General features: G+C 43.0%; 1 protein-coding gene across 3 annotated transcripts; it reads left to right on the forward strand.

Annotated features, from left to right (window-relative positions):
• The first annotated feature begins 231 nt into the window (after window positions 1-231).
• Window positions 232-24890, forward strand: LOC139389818 (SWI/SNF-related matrix-associated actin-dependent regulator of chromatin subfamily A containing DEAD/H box 1A-like). Of its 3 annotated transcripts, none has more exons than XM_071136781.1 (23): window positions 232-484; window positions 1726-1852; window positions 1969-2116; window positions 2232-2295; window positions 2567-2658; window positions 2829-2924; window positions 3060-3138; window positions 3246-3805; window positions 16439-16635; window positions 17181-17271; window positions 19147-19246; window positions 19496-19555; window positions 20154-20229; window positions 20852-20987; window positions 21245-21376; window positions 21532-21627; window positions 21760-21877; window positions 22223-22338; window positions 22529-22717; window positions 23053-23171; window positions 23371-23553; window positions 23852-23961; window positions 24160-24890. In XM_071136781.1, the coding sequence occupies exons 1-23, from the start codon at window positions 373-375 to the stop codon at window positions 24219-24221; spliced, it is 3063 nt and encodes a 1020-aa protein (XP_070992882.1). In that variant the 5' UTR covers window positions 232-372; the 3' UTR covers window positions 24222-24890. The 3 variants fall into 3 exon arrangements, with proteins under 3 accessions (XP_070992882.1, XP_070992883.1, XP_070992885.1); XM_071136782.1 differs by having other exon boundaries at window positions 236-484; window positions 2567-2709; XM_071136784.1 differs by lacking the exons at window positions 232-484; window positions 1726-1852; window positions 1969-2116; window positions 2232-2295 and having other exon boundaries at window positions 2528-2709.
• The last annotated feature ends 422 nt before the right edge of the window (window positions 24891-25312 follow it).

The following is a 25312-nucleotide window of genomic DNA, read 5'->3' on the forward strand; positions in this document are numbered from 1 at the left end:
TCCTGAGTTATCTTGTCCAATAGATAGCTTTTTTATAGTCTTTCGCCGCAGTGTGAGTTCGCGGGGGAAATAAGATGATCTTTTGTAGCTACAGTTTTAACTTGTATATCTAAATTAATAAACGCATTTTGAAATGTGTTATTGGTGAGTTTATCGTTAGATATTTTGAGTACTGACATACTTAAACTGTTGAGATCGGCTTTCAAACGAGTAACACGTGACTGGCTTGCTAGTTAACGGTATTCATACAATTCATGGTAATCGTAGCTAGCCAGCTTTCGATAGCCAGAATAAGGAATATTTTGTACCGAGACAAAGAGCTCACCTCTCTTGCGTGCTAGCTGTGTAACGTTTAATACTTGCCGTTTGAAAATGAGTCTCTTTAATTTAGAGCGGTTTCGTTTTGACAAGAATAAACCGACATCAAACCAGGACAAATACAGCGGTTCCGTATGTCCAGAGTCGGGAAAGGAGAATAAACCAGGTATGATTTGCTCGATGACAGTAGCCACTAGCCAGCCATAATTAATGTAACGTTAGCTAACATCCACCCCTGTAACAAAGGTTTTTATAACGCATAGTTATATCCGTGGGGATAATCTTTGCTGATACTGACTGTTGACATCTAGCTAGCTAACGTTGGCTGTTTGACAGGTGACAGCTACTGACTTGCTTGGTCGCCTTAATAGCCAACAACACTAACTAGACAGCTAGCTAGCTAGCGTTATCAGTGGCTTTCTCTGGGCGTCAGTTAACAGTCACGTTAGCTAGATATATGGCTACCGTTAGCTAATTAAACGATGTTTTTGGTGGGGAACGGGTAGCTAACAACAACAGCATACCTAGGCTACGGGCCTCGCTTTAAATCAGTCCCGAGATCCCAGCGAAAATCCGCTTTTCATTTATCTTACTTCCATGTATCTGCATATCCAGCCTTAGATGTATCCTCACAGTGAAGTGTATTTTTTATTTATTTTTTTACCGTTCTCTTTTCAGGACAACGAAGGCTACAATTAGAACACAAAACCATTGTACATAAACGGTTGCATTCATGAGTTTCATTGACAAATGTCAATAATTGTATAAAAAAAAAAGGTCTGCCAAAGCAAAAATCTGAAAGAATTTATATGAATGCTGTAAGTACAGACATTTTTGCTCACTGGGAAATGAATGTCCAACTAGTCAGTGACAACTGTTTTGAGTTTGTGACCTCAACTATGAGCTTTTTATAGATATTATAGACCTGGCATTTTCTGTGATACAGACATGTATGTTTTTAAATTCCCGACCCCGGGCCCCTTCAGTATCCGCCCCGTCTCAGATACTGCTCCAGCGCAGCCCCCAAGCGTAGCTTAGTGGTTAGAGCATTGGACTAGTAACCGAAAGGTTGCAAGATTGAATCCCCGAGCTGACAAGGTACAAATCTGTAGTTTTCCCCCTGAACAAGGCAGTTAACCCACTGTTCCTAGGCCGTCATCGAAAATAAAAATTTGTTCTTAACTGACTTGCCTAGTTAAATAAAGGTAAAATAAAATAATTTAAAAAATCTGACTATTGGTTGGTATCTACAGATGCTGGAGAAAAACAAATCCAATGGTACGGCCCAGAAATCTGTAGCTCAAACACACAGTGCTTTTAAAAGGGGTTAGAATTCCAAAACACACTCACTGGGGTAATAAAATGATTGCTAAACTGTCTTTGCCTATATGTCTGTGGCACATACAGCCCGAGTAACAACACCTGTATCCAACCTTGGAAAACCTGGGCGAGGAGTAGTATTTGAAGATGTCATCAGTGACTCTGACGATTTGGCAAGTGACTCGAGAAGTGATAAATTAACACAAAGGGTGACGTAAGTAGCGCTGAAATATCTAGATTTATATATTCCCCTTGACTTCCTTCAAGGTATAGCGAATTCCATAAAGTGTAGCCTATGCCAGTCTAATTTTGTAGTTCTTTCTATTTCAGGGAACCTGTAAAGGAATCACTGAAGCGAGAGGTAAGAGAGATGACAGAGACATCTGATAAGGAAGACAAAATGGACAAGGATCTGGAAGAGAGACTGGCCAAACTGCAGGAAATCTTCCCTCAAAGAGACGGGAAGGAGCTGCTGGAGGTAATGTCATAGTCTCTTGTGTCACAAGCTATAGTATAGTCTCTCAAAGATGGCTGCTGCTCAGTTTCTGTGGATAACATAGCTAGCTATATGTTTAACTTTGCGTTATTTTCAGGTGATTAAAAGCACAAGCACTTTGGATGGTGCCGTAGCCTCATGCCTGATGTTTGGTGACAAAGGTATCTTTCATTTACTAACATCATAGACAGCTGGTTGCAGCCTGTCCCTACCGCACCCCCAAACACAGCTTGACCAGTGGTTTCCATGGTTATGCCATGTTTTCTTCCGCTCATGACAACATAGCCTGGACCTCATTGTAATGATGGTTATAGGGCTTTGCCTGCCATTGGTAAAACATGAAGAAAGAAGGAAAAAAAGGACCAAACCAGAAGTTGGCTTGGTCATCTGGCATGTGTATCTCCCCACACATTGACACAATTGTTTGTCCAGACTCAACGCGAAAGAGGAAACAGGATGGCTCCAGCAGTTCCCAAGACAGCGACGTGGTTCCGCAGCCCAGTAAGAAGAGGAGATCGTCTCTGGTAAGACTGGGACTAGCAACCAAACAGGCCTGAACTTGACCATTAAGAAAGGTGTGTTTTTGTTTCAAAACATTTTGCTACAGTGTGCACTAATAAAAACACCCCAGGCAGTCACTGTGCTGTTGCATCTTCTTGGCAATATTAACCTTCACTGCGGTCTGATCTTCCAGCCTGAAGACTCTGAAGAGGGAGCAGAGCCCAGCTGGGAGAGGCGGGAGGCCATGGTCAGGAAACTGCAGAGGAAGTTCCCCGACCAGGATAAGGAGGTGAGAAGGACTGTTGTCAGACATTGACAGGGCAGCCACATACACCTCGGTAGAGACATGATCATGACACTCCAAGTGAGAGAATCCACATCTTAATGAAGAGTGTTTTATTCTACCCCGTCTGTCACTCTCTAGGAACTGAGGTCCGTGCTCCAGGAACATGAGTGGAACGTGGATGACGCCCTGGAGGTGCTGCGCATGTTCTCGGACACAGGTGAGATGACACTGTCCTCACCCAGTTGAAACATCACATCATATTTATTTGTACTGTACTCGTTATATTCCTCACTGTGCCCTTTTTTACTGATTCTTCTGCTGAAGATGAAGACTCTAGTGCACCTGAAGTATCCAGCTCCCCTGAAGTCAAGCAAAAGGAACTGAATGCCAAGAGTAATGCCAAACCAAGCAAAGCAAAGAGTGATGCCAAGCCAAGCAGAGACCGTTGGGAGTCTAAGGATAGCAAGGAGGAGGCCAGGCGAAGCAATGCTTCCGCTCTGAAATGGCTGTTCAAGAAACCTGCACCTGAATCTAGGCCTAACTCCTCGTCCTCCTCTTCGACTTCTACCAGCCAGAAGCTCTCCAACGGGACCAGCGTGGCTAAGAAGGAGGCGTCGGAGAGGAAGAGGAAGGTTCGCGCCTCCTACGAAAGGGCCAGCAGCTCGGAGGATGAGGACACAGAAGGGGCCAGCAGTGAGTTTGAGGGCGAGGACGACGAGCTAGATTTTGTGGCGGAGGACGCGGGCACATCCACGCTCAAAGGCCAGATCCTGAGCTTCTTCCAGGAGGCCTCGCTGGATGAGCTGTCCCTCATCGCCGGCTGCTCGTTGAAGAAGGCCCAGAAGATTGTGGAGCTACGGCCCTTTGCTGTTTGGCAGGACCTGGTGAGTAATAGAAACCTACCCATACGAAAAATGTAAGCATGCATGACTAAGTCACTTTGTATAAAAGCGTCTGTTAAATGGCATATTATGTAAGAGAGCAATCTCGGTTGTGTCACTGCCAGCTGTATTGCACAGTGGGTCTGCTCCTCCACAAGGTAAACCCAGCAGGTTAGAACAAGATGAGGTTCTTTTAAACATGGAAACTGCAGGGAGGAATGGAGGAATGAAGGCACAACCGGTGTTAGTTGATTTTGATTTTGTGTCGGTGCCTTGAATGGTACATTCAGAGAGCGTATGTACAGTGCCTTGCAAAAGTATTCGGCCCCCTTGAACTTTGCGACCTTTTGCCACATTTCAGGCTTCAAACATATAGATATAAAACTGTATTTTTTTGTGAAGAATCAACAACAAGTGGGACACAATCATGAAGTGGAACGACATTTATTGGATATTTCAAACTTTTTTAACAAATCAAAAACTGAAAAATTGGGCGTGCAAAATTATTCAGCCCCTTTACTTTCAGTGCAGCAAACTCTCTCCAGAAGTTCAGTGAGGATCTCTGAATGATCCAATGTTGACCTAAATGACTAATGATGATAAATACAATCCACCTGTGTGTAATCAAGTCTCCGTATAAATGCACCTGCACTGTGATAGTCTCAGAGGTCCGTTAAAAGCGCAGAGAGCATCATGAAGAACAAGGAACACACCAGGCAGGTCCGAGATACTGTTGTGAAGAAGTTTAAAGCCGGATTTGTATACAAAAATATTTCCCAAGCTTTAAACATCCCAAGGAGCACTGTGCAAGCGATAATATTGAAATGGAAGGAGTATCAGACCACTGCAAATCTACCAAGACCTGGCCGTCCCTCTAAACTTTCAGCTCATACAAGGAGAAGACTGATCAGAGATGCAGCCAAGAGGCCCATGATCACTCTGGATGAACTGCAGAGATCTACAGCTGAGGTGGGAGACTCTGTCCATAGGACAACAATCAGTCGTATATTGCACAAATCTGGCCTTTATGGAAGAGTGGCAAGAAGAAAGCCATTTCTTAAAGATATCCATAAAAAGTGTTGTTTAAAGTTTGCCACAAGCCACCTGGGAGACACACCAAACATGTGGAAGAAGGTGCTCTGGTCAGATGAAACCAAAATTGAACTTTTTGGCAACAATGCAAAACGTTATGTTTGGCGTAAAAGCAACACAGCTCATCACCCTGAACACACCATCCCCACTGTCAAACATGGTGGTGGCAGCATCATGGTTTGGGCCTGCTTTTCTTCAGCAGGGACAGGGAAGATGGTTAAAATTGATGGGAAGATGGATGGAGCCAAATACAGGACCATTCTGGAAGAACCTGACGGAGTCTGCAAAAGACCTGAGACTGGGACGGAGATTTGTCTTCCAACAAGACAATGATCCAAAACATAAAGCAAAATCTACAATGGAATGGTTCAAAAATAAACATATCCAGGTGTTAGAATGGCCAAGTCAAAGTCCAGACCTGAATCCAATCGAGAATCTGTGGAAAGAACTGAAAACTGCTGTTCACAAATGCTCTCCATACAACCTCACTGAGCTTGAGCTGTTTTGCAAGGAGGAATGGGAAAAAATGTCAGTCTCTCGATGTGCAAAACTGATAGACATACCCCAAGCGACTTACAGCTGTAATCGCAGCAAAAGGTGGCGCTACAAAGTATTAACTTAAGGGGGCTGAATAATTTTGCACGCCCAATTTTTCAGTTTTTGATTTGTTAAAAAAGTTTGAAATATCCAATAAATGTCGTTCCACTTCATGATTGTGTCACACTTGTTGTTGATTCTTCACAAAAAATACAGTTTTATATCTTTATGTTTGAAGCATGAAATGTGGCAAAAGGTCGCAAAGTTCAAGGGGGCCGAATACTTTCGCAAGGCACTATATGTGTGTGTGTGTGTTACTTTCACTGCTGCTGGGATGCGTTACATCCTCAGTTTTTTTAAAGGGAATGTATGAGAACTTCAATTATAGAGATGCTAGAGATAGTCTATCAAATTTAAAGTGTTGAGTGACCACAGATCCACCCCCCCCCCCCCCCCCCTCTCTGAGATATTTTTTCCTCTCCATTAACATTATCACTGAAAATAACTGTAGTCTATATCTTCTCAATCTAGATGTGTTAATAAAATATCACAGCTTGGTATTTTTCTGGTCACGCTCCCCTGTGAAAATAAAAGCGTGGTAGAAATGTTACCTACTGGAACAAAGAACTAGTTAGATTTTTGGTCCAAAACACCCCAGCAGCCATCTGGAGTCGCATGGCCTGTCGTGAGCAGAACTCTTTGGCTTGCGTCCCCAAAAGGCACCCTTTTCCTTATATAGTGCACTACTTTTGACCAGGACCCATATGGTTCAAGGGAAAAATCTTGCACTATATTTTTTATTTAACCTTTATTTCACTAGGCAAGTCAGTTAAGAACAAATTCTTATTTACAATGACGGCATACTCCGGCCAAACCCGGACAACGCTGAGCCAATTGTGCCTCACCCTATGGGACTCCCAATCACGGCCGGATGTGACGCAGCCTGGATTTGAACCAGGGGCTGCAGTGACGCCTGTTGCACTGAGATGCAGTGCCTTAGACCGCTGTGTCACTCAGAGCCTATATAGGGAATAGTATGCCATTTTCCACCGCTTATCCATTGCAAGAGTGTCATTACAGAGTAAACAACACTCTCATTCCTTCAAGTGCTGAATACAGCCGACGGCTTACTAATGTGTATTGATTTCATGTTGAAGTGTATTTATCCTATGCCAGTGGTTCCCAAACTTTTTATAGTTCTGTATCCCTTCAAACATTCAACTTCCAGCCGCGTACCCCCTCTAGCACCAGGGTCAGCGCACTCTCAAATGTTGTTTTTTGCCGTCATTGTAAGCCTGCCACACACGCACTATACAATACATTTATTAAACATAAGAATGAGTGTGAGATTGTTAGATATTACTGCATGGTCGGAACTAGAAGCACAAGCATTTTGCTACACTCGCATTAACGTCTGCTAACCTGCTAACATCTGTGACCAATAACATTTGATTTGAGATATAAATTATCTAGAAAATATAATGGACCTATATTTTGTCATCCTAATTTTGTCCATTCCACAAGTGTACAAACTCTAACGTTTGAACAGATTATGATAGACTTGAGGTTTGGACCATTGACTTTCTTTAGATGATTGTCTACACAATTAACATTATTTTACCCACGGCAACCTGCCTAAATTATTACCGCCCTGTAGCACTCAGGTCGGTAGCCATGAAATGCTTTGATAGGCTGGTCATGGCGCACATAAACAGCATCCTCCCGGATACCCGAGACACACTCCAATTCGCATACCGCCCCAAAAGATCCACAGATGACGCAATCTTAATCGTACTCCACACTGCCCTTTCCCACCTGGACAAAAGGAACACCTACAGTGGTTCCTCCTTTAAAAGTTGCATCATACTGCAATACACCTTGCATGCAATGTTCTGTGGCACGTAAATTAATTCTCAGCCATTTTTTTTCTTTTACTGCAAGTTATTGCTAGTTTGACCATCAGAGGGCACCTTTGAGAAGCATTTGATAGTATTCCATATTGGCATTACCAGAGAAGTTAAAACCTTTTTTGTAATAACATGGGATTGATTTTAAGAAATTTGGCTCAATCAAATTAATTAATATTATGGTGTTTCTATTCAGAGAAAAACGAAACCCTCGGGGTTTCCATTAGGATGGAATGGAAAATATGGCGCTGTACAACGTAATTCTCGGGAGTAGGCTACAGGATTGGCACATTCTAAATTGTTTGCCTTCATAACACAACATTGTTCCAATATTTCTGTAAATCAGTGATAATTATTCCCATAGTAATTAGTTATGGATCCATAACTAAATCAACATCTGCATTTTGAAAGTGTTTTTTTTTTCTCCATTATTTTATTAATTAAATGTGTTTATTTGTTTATTAGGCCACTGTGCAGTCTACAATACATAAACATGGGAAAGTGCCTAATTCCTTACATAAGGGAGAGCAGGCCATGTCTGTACTACAGAATGCGGGGCACGCTGGAGACCGGTGTTATATCATAGTTCTGATGTCTTCACTATTATTCTCCAAATCCTGGAATGAGTAGGTGTGTCCAAACTTTTGGCTGGTACTTGCTTAAGTAATTTGATTAATGGTGTTTCTATTCCATGAAAAATGAAAAACCTTCTGAGTTTCCGTTAGGATGGAACAGAAAATATGTCACTCTACAACGTGACGCTCATAAATTCAGAGCATTGTCAGTTTGTAAATTCAGACCGTTTCGCTCTCGGAGCACGCACTGGACTTTCGGGCCGACAAGAACGGTTGATTTGAGCGTTCTGGCCTTACAACGGCAGTCAAGCACCCAAGACAACGCTGGCCAGCTTACTAGCTATTTCCAGACACAAATGAGACCACTCAGACCATTTTACTCGCCCTAGCTGAGCTGGTAAGGCAGTTTTCGTGTTATCCAGAGCGTTGGTAACTGTGCTGGAAACAATTTAATTATGTTTTTTTCCCCGACGTTTACTGACACCGGCCATATTCAACGGGTGTTGAGCGCTCAAATGTATTATTCTGCGCTCTGGTACACTCAGACGAGAGTGCTCTGAAATCCATGTAGATAGTAGGCTGGACACATGATATCCATGTCGATAGTAGGCTGGACCAGTTTCAGAATTTGACCATATTTCCCAGCTGCTTGCCGTCGTTTTGAAGTAATCGTGAAAAAACAGGCCTTATTTTAGTGCATTTTTCACCCTGCCAGCTCCTGTTAGTTCTATTGAGCACCGTGGCACCAACTCACCTTCCGAACGTTCTATTCCCAGCTTATTGTTCATTGTCACAATGCCTGCTTCGCTAATGTTGGCAATGAGACCTGCTCACGTTGTTTTATAGTTAAAATGTAAACCACAACAAAATAATATTGGAACTCTGCGGTCTTCCCATTGTTGCCTATGGGGGAAATATAGGCATGTCTGTCTATTTGGGCAAATATCTCACAATGTGTTTTTAGATTTTTTTTCAAGTCGGGCACCATTTTAATCAGGAGAATCTCCTCTTTGTAAGTCTGGGCAGTGAGCTCGTTTGTCATCGATCGCTAAACCAGAAATAGTAAAGTTTTTATTTTTCCCTACTTTCTTATTACGCAGACATAAGCACAGTTGACACCATCGAGGTGCGGATATTTACTTTCTACACAAGTAGTTTTTTTTTCCAGTTTCGTCCGACGAATAGATTGTAGTGGTAAAATAAAAAGGGGATACATTTTTTTGGTGCCATTTAGGCGAAATAGAATTCTAAGCATCACTCCAGTCAAAACAGGCTCTGCGAATGTTCAATTCCATTCATTTGCTATGGGCTCGAGCTAGTGTTCCAGCTTAGCCAACGTTCTTAAGCCGTTCTTCAGCCTCGGGTGAATTTTGACTTGTTCTATTGTCCAGCCTATAGATAGCCAGAGCGAATTTATGAAAGCATCCGAATGTCCATTGAGAAAGCACAACGACTATACCATTTAGCCAAGCTAAGAATGACTGGAATAATCAAGTCAATAAATGTTGGGTAGTTTTGCCTATAGTTAATATACTGCCAAGTTTGTTGTATAACTACTAACGTTAGGTAGCTAGCTAACATACCGGTACATACTGTTGTAATGATATGCTATGTAGTTCGTAAGGACAGCGTAGCTATCAAATATAACGTGTAAGGTAACTTATTTGAACAGTCATTACTTTATGACATTGAGTAGCAAGCTACCCCTTGGTCATTAGGGCAAATCTGGTCTGTGATAGTAAAGGTTGAATAGTCTCTATTGTTCAGCTATTAGCCCTCCTCCCCAACTTGCAACAAATTGTTGTTGTTCCCATTCTCGTTCCTTTCCCTCTCCCACACGTCATCATTCTGCGCCTGAGTGGCTTGCTTGTGGGCGTGCTGGCAGAATATGGCAGGAGCATCGGTTGTGCGTCAAGAATTCTGCATACAGTAGCACGTTTGAATGAAGGTGTGGTTATTCACAGGCAAATTGTTATATGCTATGGAGGTACATTTGTGCCTTTTTGTTGAGAGAGAACTCTTCTTTAAAAAAAAATTCAATCAAAAATAATTGTTCTGAAAGCAACTTTTTCCCGACACAAAGGAAGTCATAGCGGACATCTACGAAGAAGGACTGTGTTATGATGGCATCTCAGGTAAGCAGCACTGGGCATTTTTCAGTCCAAATTTTAAATAGCTAGTAGTTAGCTCCTACGATTCAGTGTAGGTTTATAAAATTCTACTATATTATATAAATCCATACCGTAGAGTGATAAGTCATGCAATTATTATTCTCAAGCTAACCAAAAGCGATTAGCGTTCTCGCCATTTTCAGTTGAATTAATCTAACTTTCTTTCATGGCAACTCATAAGCAGGCCATGTCATATTTGTTTCATAGTCGATATATAATCATACTTCATGACAGTGTAACGGTTAGCTTTTTACAGAAGGATGAAAGAACACTATGTCTGTCACAAAGAGTTAGGGAGGCTTTAGGCAGCTTGTAGATGATGCAGGTATCATTGCATATTTCCCATCACCTAATGAACAACCACAATATCAGTCTGGTGTTAAGCTTTCTGTGCTGTATTGACGTATCCTGAAAATGACATCTGCTGCTTTAGATTGATATCTACAAAAAATAAGCTATTTTCTTTACTTTCAGAGAGCGAGCTGATCAAGGGGTCGAAAATGTAGATATTGCCAGATGTTCACTGTCCGAGGAACAGGCCGCGGAAGCTATGGCAAAAGTTTCCATAACCAGAGGTAATTAAACAGTTCTGTGTTCTTTTTCTCTCTTCATCTCTGCCTGTCTTGTTGTACATGGAACCTGTCTCACATGCATTAATTAAAAACCCCTAAGATGTCAGCTGCTAATTTTAAGATTTACACCACATAAACACAGCCAGTTTCAGGGGACTGGGGATCTGTTGCTATCTGTTGCTGCCAAGTCATGATTTCCCTGGGGGTTAGCCTTGCAATTACCAAGTGGTGAGACACATAGCCCTCTATATTTAATTTTTTTTCAAGTACACTCCGATAGGTGTCTGCATCACATACAGTATCTTCTATTGACATTATCTTCTATTGTTTGCCCTAATGTCTGTTTTTCAGCATAAAGTACTCTGTAGCCACTTAGGTTGGACACCTGGTGAGACCACACACACACAATAATAGTCTCTCTTCTTCACTTCATCCCTCTCCCCCTTCTCCCTAAATCCTCTAAGTTATCAGCTGTGTTGGTGAACCCCTCCCGGATTTGAACTGGCTGACACAGAGGGCACAGCATGATCATAGGTCACTTAGTTGGGTCAACAGGAAGTATTATTAAAGAGATGCTTTACATTGAAATACAGACAGAGATCTAGTTGTCCCAGAGTTAATGATCCAGGGTCAGTTTTGCGTTTCACCTCCTGATGATTATGATGACTGACCGTGTTAGAATAAAAAAACAAGGCTTAATCATGCACTCTCTCTATCCATCTGTCTCTCATCTGCAGGTATGTTTTGATGTGAGAGAGGATGCCGGTCCCGTCATCGTCACTTCACCCACTCTTAAGATAACCTACGGGCCAACTTGGGGCCCAAGGCTGGTTAGGAGACACCGCAATTGTGATGAACTGAGAGAATATTAGGGAAGCACTGTAATTCATTAATCATATGCTGTCTGCTGCTGTTCTTACCTCGTTCCCTTTCTGTCTTCTACACCTCTCTCCCCACCTCTTCTTTCTTCCTCGTTTTATAATGCACACCATATGTGCATTGAAGTACAGATTGAATTTGTATTTATAATATTATAATTATCATAATTATAATGCATGTTTTATGTATTTATAACACCTGGGTAATGAACTTCTTTCAATAAAGCGTTTCACATTCTCCCCTGGTTGAAATTAAGTACTGTATCTCATTGAAATACTATATGCATAGTTTTTTTGCTGTGTATATGAATTACAAATCAGCCTTTACTTAAATCATGTTTCTAGTCTATTGCATAGTTACAATGTGTAATCATTGATGTCCCAGGAGCAGGTGTGGTAAACACTGTTGAAGTGTATAATTGTAATGCATACATGCAGACACAGCATCATTCAAATAATGGAGTTTGATATGACTGAAAAATAATGTCTCAGAGAGAAATACCTGAACCGTACCGTAATTTGCCAAGGAAGAGTACATGATCAGTGAATATATTCAATGTACAGGTTACAATGTGGGAATCTCATGCGTGGTAATAACTACATTACATGTATATACAGTTGATGTCGGAAGTTTACATCCACCTTAGCCAAATACATTTAAACTCAGTTTTTCACAATTCCTGATATTTAATCCTAGTAAAAAATCCCTGTCTTAGGTCAGTTAGGATCACCACTTTATTTTAAGAATGCGAAATGTCAGAATAATAGTAGTGATTTATTTCCGCTTTTATTTCTTTCATCACATTCCCCGTGGGTCAGAAGTTTACATACACTCAATTAGTATTTGGTAGCGTTGCCTTTTAAATTGTTTAACTTGGGTCAAATGTTTTGGGTAGCCTTCCACAAGCTTCCCACAATAAGTTGGTTGAATTTTGTCCCATTCCTCCTGACAGAGCTGGTGTAACTGGGTCAGGGTTGTAGGCCGCCTTGCTCCCAAGCGCTTTTTCAGTTCTGCCTACAAAATTTCTATAGGGATTGATGTCAGGGCTTTGTGATGGTCACTCCAATACCTTGACTTTGTTGTCCTTAAGCCATTTTGCCACAACTTTGAAAGTATGCTTGGGGACATTGTCCATTTGGAAGACCCATTTGCGACCAAGCTTTAACTTCCTGACTGATGTCTTTAGATGTTGCTTCAATATATCCACATAATTGTCCTACCTCATGATGCCATCTAGTTTGTGAAGTGCACCAGACCCTCCTGCAGCAAAGCACCCCCCACAACATGATGTTGCCACCCCCGTGCTTCACGGTTGGGATGGTGTTCTTCAGCTTGCAAGCCTCCCCCTCTTTCCTCCAAACATAATGATGGTCATTATGGCCAAACAGTTATATTTTTGTTTCATCAGACCAGAGGACATTTTTCCAATAATTACGATCTTTGTCCCCATGTGCAGTTGCAAACCGTAGTCTGGCTTTTTTATGGCGGTTTTGGAGCAGTGGCTTCTTCCTTGCTGAGCGGCCTTTCAGGTTATGTTGATATAGGACTCGTTTTACTGTGGATATAGATACTTTTGTACCTGTTTCCTCCATCTTCACATGGTCCTTTGCTGCTGTTCTGGGATTGATTTGCACTTTTTGCACCAAAGTACGTTCATCTCTAGGAGAAAAAATGTGTCTCCTTCCTGAGCGGTATGATGGCTCTGTTGTCTCATGGTGTTTATACTTGTGTACTATTGTTTGTACAGATGAATGCGGTACCTTCAGGCATTTGGAAATTGCTCACAAGGATGAACCAGACTTGTGGAGGTCAACAACTTTTTTTTCTGAGGTCTTGGCTGATTTCTTTTGATTTTCCCATGAAGTCAAGCAAAGAGGCACTGAGTTTGAAGGTAGGCCTTGAAATACATCCACAGATACACCTACAATTGACTCAAATGATGTCAATTAGCCTATCAGAAGCTTCTAAAGCCATGACATAATTGTCTGGAATGTTCTAAGCTGTTTAAAGACAGTCAACTTAGTGCATGTAAACTTCTGACCCACTGGAATTGTGATACAGTGAATTATAAGTGAAATAATCTGTCTGTAAACAATTGTTGGAAAAACTACTTGTGTCATGCACAAAGTAGATGTCCTAACTGACTTGCCGAAACTATAGTTTGTTAACAACAAATTTGTGGAGTGGTTGAAAAACGAGTTTTAATGACTCCCAACATAAGTGTATGTAAACTTCCGACTTCAACTGTTGGACTTGCTTCCTTGGCACAGTAAAGTTATTATATTCTATGCTATCCATAGGCTTAATTATTGCCATTCAGACTTGAAATTGATACAACAACTATGGTAGCTGAGGTTCATAGATAGGTTCTGATCTAATATTCATACCAAATGTCTTAGGGTCCATACATAGATTGGCTACATACTGTAGCTAGCTACACATCCATAGGCATACATTTATTTTTATCCTCTACACAATAAGCAAGTAAATAGTTAGCTAGCAATGTTACTTCAGCTGCATTGCAAGGCAAGCTTCCACAATTGTACATTCAATTTGCAGTAAATGCTTTAGCTAGCTAGATTCTTTACATCCACTGTTTCACAAGACGACAGCCTGGTTTGCTGGTTTTCTCACGAGTCCCTAAAATATTAAACACACAAATTACAAATTCGTTATCCTGTCATAACATTAGCTAGCTGGCTAATGTTAGCTTGTCAGATAATTTACGAAAATTGCTATTTAGCAAGTTAACTTCGTGACACAAAAAAGATGCGCAAACGTTTGTCTCTACATTAACTTATTCGTCTCAATTGTACATATTTTGCTTGATGTTATAACTACTTACATTTGGTTCCACGGTAATATATTTTCAGACATCTTTGTTGAAGAACGCCACCAGGGACAGGTAGCTTGCGTAAAAATGTGTCATTAGAACCACTCTATGATTGGTCATATAAAAACCTTAGGACCCAAATGCATAATGAGTGCTCTAACTCCCCCTTGTGGTGGTCTGGAGCAATGAAGCTGTGACGCTGGGTACCTCTCAGTCCCGTGGTGCGAGTTCGCTACTTTTAAATTATTATTACAAAATATTTGATCTTTTTTTGCTTTGAAGCCTCGTTTTTGCTTTCAGAACAATTATTTTTGATTGAAAATAAAGTTTTGCTCTCGACAAAAAGACATCCATTTGTTGCAAGTTGGGGAGGCGGGCTAATAGCTGAACAGTAGACTATTCAACCTTTACTAAAGAATAGTCTAATATCCGAGCTAGGTGTGAAAACCCCCTGTCCTATCGCAGACCAGATTTGCCCTAACGATCAAGGGGGAGTTAGAGCTATGGTTATGCTACCAGTCAAAAGTTTGGACACACCTACTCATTCCAGGATTTTTCTTTATTTTGACTATTTTCTACATTATAGAATAATAGTGAAGACATCACAACTATGAAATAACACATATGGAGTCAGTTAAGAACAAATTCTTATTTACAAGGACAGCCTACTCATTCCTCCCCATCAGGGAATTGAACCCCGGTCTCCCACGTGCCCTCCCCGTCTCTGGTAATGCTAATATGGAAGACTATCAAACGCTTCTCAAAGTGGTGGTCAAACTATCACTAACTTGCAGTAACAGAAAAAATGGCTGGCAATTAAATGACGTGCCACAGAATGCTGCGGCAGCACGCAAGGTGTGCCGCAGTATGACACAACTTTTAAAGGAGGAACCACTGTTGGCCTGATCACCGACAACGATGAGACAGCCTATAGTGAGGAGGTCAGAGACTGCCAGGCCAACAGTCTCCCTCAGTGTGAGCAAGGAAAAGGAGCTGATCGTGGACTACAGGAAAAGGCAGGCCGAACAGGCCCCCTTAACATCGACGGGGCTGTAGTGAAGCGGTTCGAGAGTTTTAAGTACCTTGGTGTCCACATCACCAACGACCTATCATGGTCCAAACACACCAAGACAGTCGTGAAGAGGGCACGACAACACCTTTTCCCCCTCAGGAGATATTTGGCATGGGTCCCCAGATCCTCAGCTGCACAATCGAGAGCAAACTGACCGGTTGCATCACCGCCTGGTATGGCAACTGCTCGGCATCTAACCATAAGGTGCTACAGAGGGTAGTGCGTACGGTCCAGTACATCACTGGGGCCAAGCTTCCTGCCGTCCAGGACCTATATACTAGGCGGTGTCAGAGGAAAGCCCAAAAAATTGTCATAGACTGTGTTCTCTGCTACCGCACGGCAAGCGCATCGGAGCGCCAAGTCTAGGACCAAAAGGCTCCTTAACAGCTTCTACCCCCAAGCCGTAAGACTGCTGAACAATGAATCAAATGGCCACTGGACTATTTACACTATTTACCTACATGTACAAATGATCTTGACTAAACTGTAGCCCTGCACATGACTCGTTATTGTTATTTTATTGTGGTTTTATTATTTTTTTGTTTAATTTATTTGGTAAATATAATAATAACTTTCTTGAACCGCATTGTTGGTTAAGGGCTTGTAAGTAAGCATTTCACGGTTAGGTCTACACTTGTTGTATTTGGCGTGACAAATAAAGTTTGATTTGATTGGTCAAAATATGCTTTTTCAATTGGACACCGTTTGGACACTTATGAAGTGAAAAGCCACAAAGCCCTTTTTAACTTGGAAAGGCTCCACCACCAGCAGGTTGGAGATGTTATGATTGTGGCCTGAATTCAGTTGGCCCACTGTACTATCGTCCTCAATCATGACATAGCCACTTATCTGTTAATCATGGTTTTTACTTTGTTGTAGAACAATACAATTGCCTGACTATCATGTCAGAAGAAAAAGACGAGCGATTGGACTGGTTGTCGACACCTCTTTGTTTGTCTCTGCCTCTCTTGTCTGTCTCGCTGTGTGTCGTTTCTCAGGAGGAGGTGTTCCACAAAGAGAACGGCCTGTCTGCAGAGCTGCTGCTGGGCTGCAGGGTGGTGCTGAGGGAGAGAGCCGTGGTCCAGGGCCTCATGTCCAAGTGCCAGACCATCTCGGGCAAGATGGTAAAGGGAGTCACCCATGTCATAGACAAGGACATGGGCTCCATGACCCAGCCCTCAGTCCTCAACAGAAAGTAAGTGAGCTCAACTTCCACTGCTGTCCTGATTTCATAAACGATTACATCTAATCTACTATAGGCTGTCCCAAATGGCATCCTCTTCCCTATATCGTGCACTACTTTTGACCAGAGCCCTACTTTTGACCAGAGCCCTATGGGTCCTGGTCAAAAGTAGTGCCCTAAAGAGACTAGGATATGATTCCATTTGGAACATATACTTTTATATTCAAACTGGGAGAACAATACCTCATTGTTGTAACTAATAGATAAATCCAAATGCTAAGTAAATGCCATGGTAATCCAGTTATCCATTTACCATGGCATAATGGATGTATTCTCAAAACGGTCTGATATGATTTGTCTAAAAGGAATAAAATAATAAACCTTTTGTTAACCCCATTAAACAACTATCACATCACAGTTACATAGGTTGTTATGCCACAATTCTCAATATACTTTTTTTTTTGCCTCTAAATGTTTTGTTTGGTTTGTCGTTGAAGATCTTGTATTATGATTGGTTTGTCTGTAAATGTCTTGCATTGTGATTGGTTGCTATGCAGGTTGCAGTTGAAACCCTACCAGATGATTGGGCTGAAGTGGCTTCTCCTGCTGCACCAACACAAGCTGAATGGAATCCTGGCTGACGAGATGGTGAGATGGTTTACCTCTTAAGCCGCCTTCACACTGCAGGTCTTAATGCTCAAATATAGATATATTTTTTAAAATTATTTTTATGTCTACTGACATAAAGTGACAAGTGACCAAATCGATTTTGTGTATTCAGACAGCAGTGATTTTCTGACAAGGCTACACTAGTTGTCATAGTAACGACGGGTGTGTGTGCCGTGGTGTAGGCTGATTGGTGGTGTTCGTGCTTCCTGTCACTCAGAAGTTAGTGAACACTGCTTTTTGCAAATGTGACAACAATGCCTGCCATGGACGTTTCCCAGTTGCTTTGAATGTTCAAAATTATAGGATAAGAACACTTTTATCGTCTCAAAGGATAAGCCGATCCAACTTTCAAAATAAGTCCTTTTTGGCTAGCAACAGCAGTCAACTAGACAGCTAGTCAGCTGTTTATCTCTCTAACACATGCAAACATTTGTTTGTAGCAATTAACAAGTTAGATAGATTTTTTTATTTCGCCTTTATTTAACTAGACAAGTCAGTTAAGAACAAATTCTTATTTTACAATGACGGCCTGTCCCCCTTTGAATTGGATATGCAAATCAATAGGATTTTAGTCACTTCAAATTGCCAATGTGAACACTGCTTTTGAGAATACATTAGATGTGTCCCAAATGGCACTCTATTCCTTATACACTTGAGTGTACAAATCATTAGGAACACCTGTTCTTTCCATGACATAGATGACACTATGATCCCTTATTGATGTAATTTGTTAAATCCACTTCAATCAGTGTAGATGAAGGGGAGGAGACAGGTTAAAGAAGGATTTTTAAGCCTTGAGACAATTGAGACCTGCATTGTGTATTTGTGCCATTCAGAGGGTGAATGGGCAAGACTAAAATCATATTGAATTGCCGTTGAACAGGGTATGGTAGTAGGTGCTAGGCGCAACGGTTTGTGTCAAGAACTGCAATGCTGCTGGGTTTTTCACGCTCAACCGTTTCCCGTGTGTTTCAAGAATTTTCCACCACCCAAAGGACATCCAGCCAACTTGACACAACTGTGGGAAGAATTGGAGTCAACATGGGCCAGCATCCCTGTGGAAAGCTTTCGACATCTTGTATAGTCCGTGCCCTGACGAATTGAGGCGGTTTTGAGGACAAAATGGGGTGCAACTCAATATTAGGAAGGTGTTCCTAATGTTTTTCACACTCGGTGTATAGTGCACTACTTTTGACCAGAGCCCTTAGCGAATAGGGTGCCATTTGGGTCTTAACCACATAGTATGATTTTTTTTTATTCTGTGAATTTCCCCCTCCCTGTGTTCTAGAACTGTTACCAACAGAAAACATAATATACTGTGGCAAGATGGTGTAGAAATGCCTCAACAGGGGTGTATTCACTAGAAAGCAAACCGTCTGAAACAGGGCGGGACTAACCTGAACTTGTCCAATCAGAAACTATTGTTTTTGTTGCAAGACATTTTCCGTTGCCAAACGGTTTGCTACAGTCTACATTTATGAATACGTAACAGATTTAGATAAGTGAGCATTTGAGTAATATTGTGTGTGGGTGTAGCACCTGCAGGGTGCTACACACAGACAGAGAGAACTAAAGGAATGGGTGAGAAATATTTATTTTAACATTCAAAAGGGAAAGGGTTTGTTTGGTTTAAATCAGAGTTTGGAACTTTTTCGGTTCTGTTTCCTGAAACAGTTGCAACCCCTGGTTAAATACTGTTAGATTGCCAGTGTGGGATTGAAGTCCTTATATGAAACCTGGGGCTTCGTGATGCTGTTTTAGACTGATACTTTGAAGTGCAGATGTGGATCTCTATCACTCTTTCTCTCGCTCGCGGTCTCTCTTAAATCGTCTTTCTTTCTTCTACCAAATCAGGGTTTGGGAAAGACCATCCAAGCCATAGCCTTCCTGGGCAGACTGCACCAGGACGGTATTGACGGCCCCCACCTCATCACTGTGCCCTCCTCCACCCTTGGTAAGGGCTCTACTCACATCATGCCAATCACTTTATAACCACTTTAAGCCTGTTTATAACCACTAATAGAACACATGACCTAAGCAAAGGATTAGTGTATTATTGGCATGTTTCTGTTTTGTGAAAAACCTGTGACCATTTCACATCAAACGACCGTTGCCCTTTACTCAGCCGAAACAAAACATTATGCCAAACATGACAGATATTATCAATTGGACTGGATTGAATTGACCTGTATTTTCTCTACAGATAACTGGGTTCGTGAGCTAAAGCTGTGGTGCCCTATTCTCAAGGTGTTAGTCTACTACGGTGAGTCGTTTTCTCCCTTATCATCCATAGCTGTAAGTCTAAGCCGGGTTGTATTCCCTAGGAGCCAAGTGGAAGAAGATGGGCCGAAGCGGGGAGGGACTAACCTGAACTTGTCCAAACAGAAACACTCTTTTCATGATGAATACTAGGGCTGGGAATTGCCAGGGACCTCACAATATGATATTATCACAGCACTTAGGTGCTGATATGATAAGTATTGCGATTCTCGCGATTCTATGTGTATTGTGATTCGATACGGTGATTTTAGTTTTTTGCGATTCCGTGTTCCAAACATATTGCTCACCATATGTCTGCTGCAGAGGGACAAGAGAGCCATGAGAAAATGAGTTTTGGTCAGTCATGGAAATCAAATGGCTGAAAACAAATTGACTCCCTATTTTAAAGAAGATGGAGATCAAGCTGTAAAGGAGAAATACAGGCGTTTTGGTGCAGGTGCAACCAACTAGCACCAAAATAATATTGTGATATTGTCAAGATGATACGATACAATATATCGTAAACAATAATATCCCTATATATAAGTGTACAGATGTCTTGCCCCCATCGCTAATGAATACACCCCCTGTTGTATGTTCAGGCTCTGTGGAGGACCGACGGTACCTGCGACATGACATCCTCAGCAATCAGGTGGACTTCAACGTCATCGTGTCCACGTGAGTACACATACACGTACGCACAATATTGTCGAATAGGTTTCAGTCTATTGGTGGAACCACAATGAGCTCTAGTGGAAGGGAAGAGCATTGCGTCCTCTGTACTTGACATTGTGACTATCAGCTGCTCCGGGTTGATGTTTCTACTAGGTGCAGATCTAGGATCAGCTTCCCCTCCCCCGATCCTAACCTTAACCATTGGGTGGGGAAATGCAGTTGCCCCAGATCAGCGTCTTGGGGCAACTTCACCCCAGAACCTTGCAGGGGTGTTTTAATGGGCTACGTACGTGTCTGTCTGAACCAGAAAAACACTTTGTAATGCTTTAATGATTGATATTAATGAGCATTACACGCTGTTTGAGGCAGCCATATGGGAAATGAAGAGACTGCTGAATCTCCCGGGCTACGTTTCCAAACCTGTGTGTTGACAACACAATGAGTCAATTAGATACATACCGGGAATTCACTGGAACTAAAAGGCCTTGCTTCTTAAATGTGCTGAAGCATTCCCTTGTGTGTGTGTGTGTGTGTGTGTGTGTGCGTGCGTGCGACATAGGTCTACATACAGAATGTAAGTTCAACTACAAATGCTCATGTTTGGGTGTAATTTCTCTCTGCGCAGCTACAATCTGGCCATCGGCAACGACAGCGACCGCAGTCTCTTCCGCAAGCTCAGACTGAAGTATGCCGTGTTCGACGAGGGCCACATGCTGAAAAACATGAACTCCCTCCGTTACCGCCACCTCATGGCCATCAACGTTAGTTCACGGCACAACACCTCACACTTCCCCATTGACAAGTAGTAGAAGCAGTTGTCGTGTGCAATAGAGTTGATGTCTCTCTGTCTAGTGTTTTTCTGAATCTCTCTGACATTCCTGACTGTCTGCCTGGCTCTTTCTCGCTGTCTGTGTTTCTCACTCCCTGTCTCCGTCTGTCCCCGTGTGTCTGTCTGTCTGTTTGTCCCTGCGTGTCTCCCTGATTCCCTGTCTGACCACCTGTCTCTGTGTGTCCCCAGGCGGAGCACCGGCTGCTCCTGACCGGCACCCCTCTGCAGAACAACCTGCTGGAGCTGATGTCGCTGCTCAACTTCATCATGCCCTCCATGTTTTCCAGCAGCACCACGCAGATAGTCAAGATGTTCTCCATGGTAAGGTCAAGGGTCAAGTTTGGCATAGAAATATTCTGATCCTAGATCAGCAGTCCGTCTCTGAGACACTTTGTGAGTACAGACCCTGGTCCCACTCCCCTCGTGTTAAGTGGGACTCTCACAGCAGGATGTGTGTCTTGATTTATGTGTGGTAGAAATCCCACGAGGAACAGAGTCGTTTTGAGAGGGACCGCATCGCCCAGGCTAAACTCATCATGAAACCTTTCATCCTCAGACGAGTTAAGAGCGAGGTAAGGACACTCCCAAAGTGCCTTACACTGAGAAATACTGTTCACAATGTGATATTTAAAGATGTGTGTGGTGGGGGGTTGTGCGTGCGCTCGTGTGCGTATTGCACTCGTTTGTGTGTGTGTGTCTCTCAGGTTCTTAAGCAGCTGCCAGCGAAGGAGGAGAGGCTGGAATTCTGCACCATGAGCGAGAAGCAGCAGCTGCTTTACCAGAACATGGTGGGCAAGCTCAAGAAGTCTGCCATCGGAGAGAGTATGTACTGCACTGAACTGTAGTGTAGGTCTAGGGTGAAGTTTCTCCTAAATGCACATCTAGGATCAGATTTTACTCTCCCAATCCTAATCTTATCCATTAGTGGGGGAAAGTGCTACACTGACCCAAGATCAGGGTCTAGGGAAATCTTTACCATACTCAGTGTAGTGTTACAGCAGTGGCGTGAGAGACGGGTGGTGCGTAGCTGGCACAATAAGCGTGTTTGTGTGATCGGCATCTTACATCCTGTGCCCTAATTTCAACTAAACTGTTTTCTCTCTCCTTCGCTCTTGCTCTCTCTCGCATGCTCAACCACTCGCTCACATCATCTCCATCTCTGTGTAGAGAAAGTGCTGTGCAACGTGATGATGCAGTTGAGGAAGATGGCCAACCACCCTCTGCTCCACCGGCAGTACTACACCACAGAGCGACTCGAGGCCATGAGTCACCTCATGCTCAAGGTTGCTGCTTTATTGGCCATTTTGTGTTTGTGTCCTAGTTTTTTTTTCTGTCGATTTATATAAATCAAGTAAGTTAATCTCCTAAGAAACTACGTTACCACCCTTCTCTTCTGTCTTTCTGTCAACCCTCTCTCCCTTTTTTGTCTGTCTTTCTCAATGTGTATATTTTTATTCATCCCCCTCCCCCTAGGAGCCGACCCATTTGGACGCGGACCCGGTGCTGATCCAGGAGGACATGGCGGTGATGTCGGACTTTGAGCTTCACCGGCTGTGCCAGCAGTACTCGTCGCTGCACAAATACCAGCTGGAGAAAGACCTACTGCTGGACTCCGGGAAGTTCCACCTGCTCCAGACGCTACTGGCCACACTTAAGACCAAGGTAAGGAGAGAGACTAGTTATTTTATTACTCTGTTTTGAGTGTTTTTCCCGACTCTTTCTTGAGTTTTGCCTCGTGCCTCCTCGGGCCCGTTCTGGAGGATGTACATTGTAGTATGGTGTGGAATCAGGGTTATCTCTAGTCATTATATTTCTATCTGCCGTGTTCAGATCGTTTCACGGGGTGTGTTCATTAGTGCACACAGTAGCAAAACATTTTGGATTGAAAACAAGTGTATCTTATTTCAGGTTAGTCCCACTTGTTTTGTCCCGTTTTGGTTCCTCGTGAATACACCCGATATGTGATGTGGCTGTGCTGTGCTCTGCTCTCTCGGCAGGGAGACCGGGTGGTACTCTTCAGTCAGTTCACCATGATGCTGGACATTGTGGAGATTCTGCTTAAACACCTGGGCCACCGCTACGTCCGACTGGATGGCTCCACACCCATAGCAGACAGGTGAGCTGGGTTGGGTGGGTTCTTTCTAATATAATTGTGTGCAGTATTTTTTCCATAGGCTATGTAACTGGGGACATAGTGCATATAACATTTAAATGAAAAGCTGTTCACTGGCAAATCTCTGAGATTGTTGGTAGTATTGTATCTCAATGCACGGAGCCACTGTAATCCCTAGACCCACCTCTGTTTTTTGGTGCAGGATCGTGCTGATTGACGACTACAATATGGACCCGGAGATCTTTGTGTTCCTGCTGTCGACGCGGGCGGGCGGCCTGGGCATCAACCTGACCTCGGCCAACGTGGTCATCATGCACGACATCGATTGTAACCCCTACAACGACAAGCAGGCAGAGGACCGCTGCCACAGATTGGGCCAGACTAGGTGAGACCGACAGGGAGGGGCCAGACCAGGTAAGACAGAGGAGGGGGGCCAGACCAGGTGAGACCAGGGGTGTGGTATGGGCTGGGCTAGGCTAAATTTGGGCGTTAAGGAGATCTGTAGCGAGAGCTTACAGAGAAGTCTTTATTAGTAGTGACGAGGTGCCATGTGGTCAGGAAAACCCCTCTGGCCCTAGAGAAGGTACTGTGAGGACAAAATAGGGGGATCTAGTGATGCTGAGGGAATGGATGAATGACTGATGAATGACTGAAGGTCAGTGTCTGTCCATCTCCTGCTACAGGACTGTCCAGGTGATCAAACTGATCCATAAGGACACCATAGAGGGTGGCATGCTACAGCTGGGCCAGAAGAAGCTCAAACTGGAGCAGGACATGACCGCTGCCGAGGAGGGTAAGGACCTGGGGGGGACACAGTCGAGCTTGCCCACATACACACACACACAGACATTTCAACGTCTTTAATTGTGAGAAAGAGGTGCTCAACCCAAAGCTCAGTGTCCATGGCCCCTCTCTTTTTCATGTAATGCATCAGTAACACACATTGAGAACAGGAGTCACATTATCATATGTTTTTTTTCTTCATGCCCAGGTGATGAGGGCACCATGTCTGAGGACATGGCCGTCCTCCTCAAGGCATCGCTGGGCCTGTGAGGGTCCGGGAGCTCCCTCCCTGGAGTTTCATTGGGACTCAGCCTGGAGCATCCCACCCCTGACTGACCTGACCTGACTCACTGACTGACTGAATCCTGCCATAGGTGGGTCTTTCCCTGCTACTCACTCTGCCCTTGAGACCTGAGACGCAGCTGTGCACTTCTGACAGTCTGCACTGGAGATGATATGGTTGTGTTGATGGGATTATTGGCCTTTGCTGTCAGTAGCAGAGATGGCGGGTGTCGTTGAAGGTCAGTGGTGACTCTGCTCTGTGCAGCACCTGGGGTGTATTCATTAGGAAGCAAAAGTGCCAAAACGGGGAGGGACTAACCTCAACTTGTCCAATCAATTATCGTTTTCAGTGCAAGCGGTTTTCTGTTGCAAATTGTTTTGCTATGGATTGCACTAATGAACACACCCCATACTCTGCTCTGAAACAATGCCAGGGAACAGTTTGTCAAAGCAACTCTGTCTGTGCTGCCTTATAGTGATACAATGAAGTCCTGCAGGGGACTGACTACCAGGTGGTGACAGAGCTGCTCTGTTTATGTATCATTGTGATGTGACGTACTGTTGTCAAAACTGTTACTCGTCCGTTTGTAATTTTGATGTCCTTGTTGCAACATCAACAGGGTTTGTCGAATCATGAAATAAAGATTTCAATATTTATTTTCTTTTGTTTCAATGGTTTATTTTGAAAGTACATTTGTCTCCTTTATTGTCAGATCTGGACCCATATCCACAGTGTCTGAGTTGAAAATTGGTCATTAGTGCCGAGAATAGAGATTTTACTACTACTCTTATGGGCAAAAATAAAAGCTATGCATTAGTCATAAGCCATACCTAGTAGGCAGATATTTAGGACACCTCATGAGCTGAGTTAACCCGTTAAGAGTTATGAGCAGGTGTCTTGATAATAAAATAAATGCAGCAAGTCAGTGGTTCCTGCACCACATGCTATTACTTTGTAGTAGTTGAAATGTTTTGCTATTTCTATATGATCAATCCTTAAATGATGTAGACCTCCATGCAGCAGTATCTCCTGTGTCTTTGACAGTGATTTCACTAGATGCCTATTTCACACGATCCGC

Source organism: Oncorhynchus clarkii, chromosome 30 (assembly GCF_045791955.1).
Source record: "Oncorhynchus clarkii lewisi isolate Uvic-CL-2024 chromosome 30, UVic_Ocla_1.0, whole genome shotgun sequence".
In the NCBI taxonomy this organism is placed as follows: Eukaryota; Metazoa; Chordata; class Actinopteri; order Salmoniformes; family Salmonidae; genus Oncorhynchus; species Oncorhynchus clarkii.

Coding starts and splice junctions, on each gene's coding strand:
- LOC139389818 (XM_071136781.1), top strand. CDS start 373: ATGAGTCTCTTTAATTTAGAGCGGTTTCGTTTTGACAAGAATAAACCG. Junction 1,853..1,968: donor AAATTAACACAAAGGGTGAC/GTAAGTAGCGCT, acceptor TTTCTATTTCAG/GGAACCTGTAAAGGAATCAC. Junction 19,556..20,153: donor CAAGGTGTTAGTCTACTACG/GTGAGTCGTTTT, acceptor TTGTATGTTCAG/GCTCTGTGGAGGACCGACGG.